The following is a 10,068-nucleotide window of genomic DNA, read 5'->3' as shown; positions in this document are numbered from 1 at the left end:
TTGCATGGCACTTTTGAAGCCGGCATTGCAAGGTATTTATGTGCTAGATATGCTAAACATTCGTATGCCCCTTCATGCTTCAGCCCCCATTCCAGAGGACATGCTTCCACGTTGATGACGCTCATTTAAAAAATAATGCGTTTATTAAATTTGTGACTGAACTCCTTGTGGGAAAATTGTATGTCCCCTGCTGTTTTACCAGCATTCTGCCATATATTTCTTGTTATAGCAGACTTGGACGATGACCCGGCGCATGTTGTTCTTTTTAAGAACACTTTCACTGCAGATTTGACAAAATGCAAAGGTACCAATGTGAGATTTCTAAAGATAGCTACAGCACTCGACCCACGGTTTAAGAATCTGAAGTGCCTTCCAAAATCTGAGAGGGATGAGATGTGGAGCATGCTTTCAGAAGTCTTAAAAGAGCAACATTCCGATGCAGAAACTACAGAACCCGAACCACCAAAAAAGAAAATCAGCCTTTTGCTGGTGGCATCTGACTCAGATAATGAAAATGAACATGAATCCGTCTACTTTGGATTGTTATCGAGCAGAACCCGTCATCAGCATGGAGACGTGTCCTCTGGAATGGTGGTTGAAGCATTCATGGACATATGAATCTTTATCATATCTGGCACCTAAATATCTTGTGACATCAGCTAAACAACAGTGCCATGAGAATGCCTGTTCTCACTTTCAGGTGACATTGTAAACAAGAAGCAGGCAGCATTATCTCCTGCAAATGTAAACAAACTTGTTTGTCTGAGGGATTGGCTGAACAAGAAATAGGACTGAGTGGACCTGCAGGCTCTGAAGTTTTACATTGTTTTATTTTTAAATGCAGGGTTATTTTTGTACATAATTCTACATTTTTAGATTCAACTTTGATGATACAGAGATTGCACTATAGTACTTGTATTGGGTGAATTGAAATACTATTTCTTTTGTTTTTTTACAGTGCAAATACTTGTAATGAAAAATAAATAATAATATAAAGTGAGCACTGTATACTTTGTATTCAATGTTGTAATTGAAATCAATATTTTGAAAATGTAGAAAACATCCAAAAATATTTAAATAAATTGTATTCTATTATTGTTTAACAGTGCGATTAATCACACGATAATTTTTTTAATCGCTTGACAGTCCTGGTTAACAATACGCAAATTAGAGTGCATATTTGAATATGCATTAATTCATTTATATCAATAACAAGTGTCCTGATGATCAGAACTTAAATCTGACCTGGCTGCAGCATGGAATGAGTTTTAGCAATACAGAAATTGTCAGATATAATGTCTGATCAGTGGTCAGTCCATCTAAGATAGCGTCCCCTAAAGCCCTACAATTTATCACCTGGCCCAGTGTGAACAAACTGGTAGATTTTTGTTATTTCCCATCATTTTGTGATGTGCCCATTTGCTTTTAAAACACAGTGACACAGAAAAGCGGGGCAGACAGAAGGGGTGGAATGTATATGGCTAGAATATTTAAAGAAAGAAATTACAATCTGGGAATTAATATATGCTAATCACAAAACACAACCATTACTTTAATGTTCCATAAATGTCACTCTATATACTAAATATGGATGCATTCATTCCAGTCTTTGACTTCAGGAATCTCACCCAACTAGCTGTACCTGTTAAATGCCATGCATGTTTTTACATATATAATCACACTTTCATAGTTACTCTTCAAAGGGTTAGACACAGCCTGGGGAACACAAAATGGTTATATGGTAAATAAATGATTATTCGCTTTCCACATTCAACGTACAGTTCTGGTTCTGACCCTTTCTGTGACCCTCTCTCTCTGCTTAACTTGTTATACTCATGAGTAAACTGATATATAGAGCCTTTAGTCTTTGGTGCTTTCTGGATGGGAAAATCCTGTTCATTAATTTAATTGTTGTTGTTATTTAGTGCCTTTAATCTTGAAGGACTTTAAAGTTCTTCACTGGCCATTTATATATAGGATCATTGAAATGCAGCTAGTTCTGGGGAGGAGGGCCACATATCAGTAGACAGTCAATACACAGCACACTTACCATGAATTTGTTCTGTCTACACAGGGGGAAAAAGGTGTTTTTTTTTTTTTTTTCAACTGAGTGACCCTCTCTCCCCCCAAATGCCTCTGTGACACCTTTTACATTGTTTGAGCTGGCCATGTTGTAGCCGGCTGTTCAACTGAAAAAACGCACCTTTTTGTTTGCATAGACAGGCCTATGGAGACCAGAATGACCTATAGTAGTTTTAAATACAGTCTGTTGGGCAGCCCTAAACTTTGTATTATATTTGCCATCCTCAAGTTGTAGAATGTGAATTACAGTAATTACCATTCAAAAAGTCATTGTTTGTCACCAGATAGCGTAGAGGTGATTTTAGTCCAGCAGTTCTCAATTCTTCCCCTGGCTTTTTATTACAGGGATTTCACTTAGGACTAGGTAGGCCGTTGCCTTTTGCCCTCTCTGAAAAGGCAGCAGTGCATGTAACATACTAGTTTTGTGTGTAACATTGCCCTCTAGTGACTGGCCTAGGGTAGGTCCTGCTTCTTTTGGCCTGTTTCAGAGTCTTGAGTTTTTTGGATTCAAAGGACCAGAGTTCTAGTTCCGTTGGATTCAATAACTGTCTGTCTGCAGCACGTGGATTCATTACATGTGGGTTCCCCTAGCTTACCCTTCCCTTCTCTCAGGATACCGTCAGCTCGCAGGTTGTTAGGCCTATATTTCACTGCCCATTCCACTCACATAGCTTCTCGGAAGAAGATGGCAGTGCGAGCTTCCCAAACTCTTCCCTATCTGTCCCTTGCATGTGACTCTCCTGAAGTTAGTGGAGCCAATCAACTTCCACAGTAGAGCAGCAGAAAAAATTACTCTTGGTTTTTTTGTTGGTTTTTCATTTCATTCAATCAGAAGAGTGTTCTGAGCTGATCATGAAGGGAGAGGGCAAAAAAGACAAGAGATTTCCAGCTCCCACGGGACTTCTGGGGTGGGCTTGAGGTCTCGTGGTATTTGGCAGTGGCACAAGATTTGGAAACATGATTGGTGCCCTGTTCTCAGGACCACTTCCTGTTGCTGGTTTCCAGCAGCCAAAGAGAACCAGAGCACCTAGAGCACGTGGATCACAGGCTGCAGTTTGGCAATGACCAAAACCTGTTTGATTATGCGGGCATGTAACTGTCCACTCCAGAGCTGGGACCAAAATCTGGTGGGAAGACAAGATGGGATAACAAACTTGTTGCAGATATTTGTGTTGCTAGGTGTAATACATTATAGAGAATTTGTTCAGGAACAGTTCATTTATGTGAAAGTATAACCTCTGCAACATAGCCAGGATCATTGGAGACCTGCGGTGAGCTGCTGATTATGCGCTGTCACACAAGTTTAGGCTGTCTGAGCCAGCTTTTACTTACACACTCGTTCCCCCCTTCTTCCCTCCCCCCCAAGATTTTAACTAATGTTGGAGAAGAAAATACTTGGAACTTGTTCAGTGGAGTTGGTTCCTTTTTAAGTTTCTCCTTTTAGACATGCTTGACCTCAACCTTGGCCAGTTTCTGAAGACATGCACTGGAAGAGAAGGGATAATATCAATTTGGTTTAATTTGAGTGATATATAATATACATAAAGCAAAAGGCAGGTCAGAATAGATTCTGAGATATGACTGTATTCAGCCTCTGTGACGGGGCTGAACTTTCTTAATTTTTAGCTCTAGTAGGTAAAATTTCTTTTGCCTCACATACAGTGCTTCCTGTTGATGTAGATACTGTGCTCTAAATGAACAATGCTTCCAGGGCGGGAAAAAAAGTATTGATATGACAAGAGACTAGCCCTGACACACAAGATGAGGTGCTGGGTACTTCAGGTACAGTATGGGCCTTCTGTTCTGTGTTCTCTAACTCTGGAGCAGTGTGTACGCGGTTGGATGAGAAAGAACAGACAAATCAACATTCCATTCACTCAACTCCCCAGCATGCCTAAGCTTCTTTCACTCAGCTAGTAAAAGGGGGAAAAAATGAAACAAAAAGGAGCCACTGGTAGAGTGCCTGCTAATTAGTAAAACTATGCTGCATTACAAAAAGCAAAAATAAATGAATGCAGAGGATATTACCAAAAAGTGTATGTGAAGTTACAGCATCAGCAGAAATACATTTCAAAGCTCTTTAACCAGTATGTATGTTCAGAAAAATTGACAGCCTTTTTGTGTACTTGCAAAAAGACTAGAACGTGTCATCCTGCTGGTGTTGCCATTTTTTGTATAAAGAGTTCATTAACCCAAATGGACAGTCTGAGCGATTTCTGAGTTACAGCTTTATCAGAGTAATTTGCATATTTTTGTTATTGCTCACTAGAAAACAATTAGTGAAGGGTCCGTTGTAGGATAAGAGCCTCTGTATAACTTGAATCAGGACTGCAGTACTCCTTTACTTCCTCTTCTTCTCTGTTGATTTTTCCAATAGCATACAGCAGGGTGTAGCTTTATTGCTGATATGCCCTGTTACACCTGGAGAGTAATCTCCATTTAAAAAACAATTGGCTTTGTTTCAATTTACAAATGAATTACTGCTTACCTCTATTTTTTGCCGGTAAAGCAAAAATATAGTAAAATAGCTATCCACCCTCTTTTCACTTTATCTACAAAAGAATTCACTTAACCTACACTGGATAATCTATTTTGTTTTTCTGAGATGAATGTAAATATAATCCCATACATAATGTCGTGCTTAAATATTTTTGAAGTTACTAATGCAAAAGTCAATGGGATTTTGTATTGGAAATAAGGATCTGTGCTGATGGATTCCTTTGCAAGATTAGGGCCTAAATGTCCAGGATCAAGAACCAAATCTTTTATCACAGAGCAGTCTTATCTTCCTGGTGGAAGTTTTGAATGAAACATAAGCAAAGGGCCAAAGATCAAACTTAGGGGGTTACCCCTATGAGTTGATGTATTTAAAAATGTATATGCTGCACACCTGGTTAAGCTCACTTGAGTCAACTCTTCTCGGGATTGTTCTGTCACATGATTCTTCCATTCCACAACCTGGCACACCACATATAATTATAACAATGACATCATTCCTCACCATTGCCTTCTCATTGCCATTTCCATGACTCCTCAATACACTAGTTTCTTCTCTCTACCAGTAGGCTTATGTCTCTGACTCTGTTCTTTTGTTAACTTGAGTTTAATTTTGAATGTTAATGAACCCCAATTCTTTATCAGTTGCACAAGGTTATCTTTATTTAATTTACTTTTAAACTCTGTTTATTCATGTTTTCAAAATAGTATTAAAGTAATCTTTCTGTTTATAGATTCTGAAATGTAACAAATTCATTGCATAGCCATATATAAACAGTAGGACAAATATTATACAAGTCATATGATTTATACAAAGCAAAGATTCAAATGCTGCAACCAAGCTCATTGCCAAAAAAACTATGAATGTACAGTATAATACCATGTCATGTGAGAAAACCTCGGATGTAGTTTTATTATAATTTTGTCTTTAATGCGTTGTATTTTGTTTGTTTCTAAACAAATATATAAAAAGCATCCTTTTGAAAATCTTAAGCACCCTGACATATGTTAATAAAACAAAACCCCAGCAGCTAAATTCCTAACACCACTGCTCTAACCAGTAAAACATATAACCTACAGCAACTCACTTATAGCTAAACAGATTAAAACTCCTCCTGAATACACAGAAACTTACTCCTCAAGGGCTCACAATGCTCTTGAGATCTATTAGGGTTTTTTTACGGTAACTTTAAAAAATACTTAAGTATGAGATTACACTTACCTAAGGGCTTAAAATGGGACATATTGAAGTAAAAATATGAGATGACAGACAAAAGGCTGCTGAAATATAGAGGATATTATTTGAAAGTGTAATAATGCCTTCAAAAAGAGGTCTCTCTTACCTACATAGCTGGTAACTTTGGGTATTGTGGTTCATGGATCTGCAAGTAATACAAATGCACCTTTGTGGCCCACACAAATCTGACCTTTCATAGAATATTCCAGGTTGACACATCCACAGTTTTGTATGGATGGTATCTTTGGTTTCAGAATTTAGCTGTGGGAGAAGAGTTACTACCCTTTCAGCTCTAGGGATCTGGATGCAAACTGACTCGTTATAGGTCACAGATGGATGGGAGTTTGGGCTTGCTCAGAATGCTGAGGTTCTCAAAATGGAGTTTATGGTCCTAAAACAGGCAACTGTGCTTCTCTGAATCAAAACTTGCTCAAAAACAAGTTTTCCAAGAGCATAGGTTGCATGTGTATTTTCTGCGGGTACAACTAATTTACTTTTAACTCTAATATGGATTTTGCTCCAAAATGCCAAAAACTCCAGTTGGCAGTGTTCCTTTATCTATATGAATCAGAAAATATTTCCATCTTTAAAATTTTCATCCAGGATTACATGGACTGTGTTTGGAAACAAATTGCATATTTTTACATTGTCTTTAAAAATGGAGGTTTTGTCTGTTATCATTTTTACTAGAATGCTGTTGCCCTTGCCAGTGAAAGAAACACTGCAGAAAAGATGCAAAGTAGTGCAGAAAATCGAGTGAAGGAGTTGGGTGAGCAAAATGAACAACTGAAGAGAACAATTAAAGAGCTAGAGGACAAAATTAAGGAACTCCATCAACAGATTGATAATATGAAAGGAGAAGAAGATACAATGAAGGAAAAAATAGAGAGATATGAGGTAAGTTACAAAACCAGACATGTAACTCGTGTGGTTTTCTTCCTGTTTGTTGGATGGGTACAGTGCACAAAAATAGAAGATGAAAGATGAGATGAAGTCAAGCAAAGTCATTGTTGGTGCAGTAAAACCTGTGCAAAACCCAGGGCCGCCCAGAGGATTCAGGGGGTCTGGGCCCTGCCACCGAATTGCTGCTGAAGACCTGACACTTCGGTGGTGGGTCCCAGGGCGGAAGGACCCCCCTGCCGTGGGTCTTCGGGGCACTTCGGTGGCGGGTCCTGGAGTGGAAGGACCCCTTGTCGCCGAATTGCCACCGAAGACCCGGAGAGGAAGAAGCTTTGGGGGCCCGGGCCCCACGAGACTTTTCCAGGGCTCCCGGAGCAAGTGAAGGACCCCGCTCCAGGGGCCCTGAAAAACTCTCGTGGGGGCCCCTGCGGGGCCTGGGGCAAATTGCCCCCACTTGCCCCCCCCCTCTGGGCGGCCCTGGCAAAACCAGTGGGCTTGAAGGAGAGAGCAAGCTGGAGCTTCTACAGGTACAGGGAGGCTGCTTCAGCTGACATGACAGTATGAAAATAACACCGAAGAGTGGGAGATGGGCACATTGGTGATGTGCCTGAGTGAGTTTAAGAGGAAATGAGAGGTTGTAGGCAGGGAGCAGTGCAATGTGGAGTCCTGGACATGTGGAAGAGGAGCTTGATGTGGAAGGCAAGAGGAAACTAGTGAAAATGTTTTTAAGTATTTGCAGTTTTATGTTTATGCTTGTGGCTCGTCTGAAGGCAGATTAGAGAGAAATCAACGTCAGCATTTCTGAATCTATCAAACTTTTGTATTGTAGAAAGAAAAGCAACAATTAGAAGATGTCCTGGCACATGCTGGGGAGGAGGGAAAGGAACTGCTGTTGGTGAAAAAGTCTTTGGAAAGCAAGCTGGAGGATATGCAGGTAAGTACAACAACTTAGTCAGAATATTAAATGGATTTGTTTGTTTTCTGGAGTCGTGACTTTCTCTGGTCATATTTAAATTCCCATTCTATTGAGTTTTGCCCTCATAGCACTATTCAGGTCTTTCCTCTAAACATAGCTTCATCTAACTAAGTTTGCCTTCTTTAAAAATAAAAATCTTTTTTTTTTAATTGAACAAAGTTGGAGGGAAATAAATCTCCAGCGAAGTTGTCCAGTTTTTTACAAATCTGCTTTGTAATTTTAAATTATAGAATCATGGAATAGAATCATAGAATATCAGAGTTGCAAGGGACCTCAGCAGGTCATGTAGTCCAACCCCCTGTTCAAAGCAGGACCAATCCCCAACTAAATCATCCCAGCCAGAGCTTTGTCAAGCCTGACCTTAAAAACCTCTAAGGAAGGAGATTCCACCACCTCCCTAGGTAACCTATTCCAGTGCTTCATCACCCTCCCAATGAAAACATTTTTCCTAATATCCAACTTAAACCTCCCCCACTGCAACTTGTGACCATTCATTACTCCTTAGTTATCTGTCAGCTTTGGTTGTGTTTCAGCTGGACTTGACGTGTGAGGATAAGAGGTTGTAATCTGGCAGTCATATAAATAAGAAAAATCTAGCTGGAAGAATTAAAGGTCACTGGTGAGTGATGGAGTGGGTAGTGGCAGTTCTCCCTCCCATACCAGCTGTCAGTTACTGAGCTGAGGAAAGTGGTGGGGACACAAAGAAGAGATGGAGAGAGGAATTGCTATGGAGGAGAAACCTCAAACTTGCATTACTTGCAGTAGGAAGACAAATGTGAAGAAACCTGGAGGCTTCTCTGGTGGGCAGATATTTGGGGAGATGGCCTGTGCTCCACTGGAGGGATAGGGACATATCAAAGGGTGACTGCCCCTTTAAGAGGGAATGGGGTCCATTTCACTTGTACTGATTACTGCTTCCCAGTTGGGTTTAAAGGAAGGCACCTAGGTTCTTCTTTGAGTGCTATCCTTGTGCATGCTCCACTTCCGGTGTCGGTGCATCCCAGCACCACTGATTGGAGATTTTCGGTAGCAGTGTGCTAACGATTCACAGTGAGACGAGATCACTTCAAGTACAGAGTACTGCCATTCAGACTGTCGATGGTTCCATGAGTCTTTACCAAAATCCTAACAGCGATAGGTTGAGAAGGAACTGAGGGTGTTGGGATGCACACGTACTAGCTGAATCGCCAGTGGCACACGAGACAGCTACTGCACTCGCACGTCCTGACCAGGCACTGCTACCAAAATCTCTGATCAGCGGCGCTGGGACGCACTGACACCTGAAGTGGAGCACCCACAGGGACACACATCTAAAAGAATCTCGGTTATTGCACAAGGTGAGTAACCTTCTCTTTTACAAAGGGAGACAGCTGCAGGTGGTGGTAGTGGCAGATGCCTGAGAGAACACTTAGGGAGTTAAAAGGCTCTTGAGGGCCCTGTTCAGCAGAAATGGAGTGGGGGAAATACCAGTGGAGAAGGCAAATCCAGGCAAGAAGTGTTGGAAGCAGGAAGACAGACCTCAGGGAGAGGGCTGTGCCCAGCTTGGGACTGAGGGAAAATAATCACTTTTAAGGAGAGGCAGACCCTCAAGAAGGAGGCTGAAACTGGATGAAAACTGTAGGGTTGAGTTCTATTTTGAAAGACTTTGTGCAGGACTTAATAAATTGCACCCAGAAGGAATGTTTTGAATATCTGGATCGTGTGGATTTTTAAATGGGTCCTGCATGAAGGGGAAACAGAGGCAGGAGTCAGCAGAGCCATTCTGGCAAGCAGGTGGTGATACAGGGAGGCACACCTTTAACAGGATATATCCTAGAGCAGCTAAAAAGGTACAAACCCAATTTTTCCTCCTTGCATATCACCTTCATGTGCATTAGAAACACCAGTGCTTTATAAACACTAAATTGTAAAATTCACCTTGATCTGAAACCTAAGATTAAAGAGATTCTGTCAAGTAAATCATAGCTAAAATATAAGGTTTTTGTGTGTTGTTATAATGTTTCTTGAACACAAAAAAGTGGTCTTAATTTGAATTTCAACATTCCCTGTATGGTCTGCAACTCAAACTACTCCACTGGACCACAACTACAAGTGAACCTGACTACAGATGGCTATAGACAAAGGGAAACTTTCCTGACGAGTTTTTTCATGGTTCAGTTAAATCTGAATTCAATGGAAAACATAATAAAACAAGAAAAAATTGTGAAATTAAGTTAGATTTTTTAAATTGTGTCATTTTAAGAATCTAATTATAACACACAGGTAAGGAACTTTTCTTTTTAAAAATGTGATTTTTAATCTGACAGTCTTTTAAATCAAATTAATAAATCAACTCCCTGCTTTCAGTTACAGGTTCTCTTTTCACCACTTGATCGTT

The 10,068-nt window shown here is 40.3% G+C and overlaps 1 protein-coding gene across 3 annotated transcripts in view; it reads left to right on the top strand.

Moving 5' to 3' along the window:
• Positions 1 to 10,068, top strand: part of CGNL1 (cingulin like 1) — a 113,126-nt gene that overhangs the window by 68,536 nt on the left and 34,522 nt on the right. For all 3 annotated transcript variants that reach the window (XM_032774112.1, XM_032774111.1, XM_032774109.1), the window contains exons 9-10: positions 6,506 to 6,712; positions 7,545 to 7,649. In XM_032774112.1, coding sequence (XP_032630003.1) covers positions 6,506 to 6,712; positions 7,545 to 7,649 — 312 coding nt within the window. The remainder of the gene's footprint in view (positions 1 to 6,505; positions 6,713 to 7,544; positions 7,650 to 10,068) is intronic.

Source organism: Chelonoidis abingdonii, chromosome 9, assembly GCF_003597395.2.
Source record: "Chelonoidis abingdonii isolate Lonesome George chromosome 9, CheloAbing_2.0, whole genome shotgun sequence".
Taxonomy (NCBI): Eukaryota; Metazoa; Chordata; order Testudines; family Testudinidae; genus Chelonoidis; species Chelonoidis abingdonii.
The sequence above is the reverse complement of the archived record's forward strand: the minus strand, read 5'-3'. Positions and strand labels throughout refer to the sequence as shown.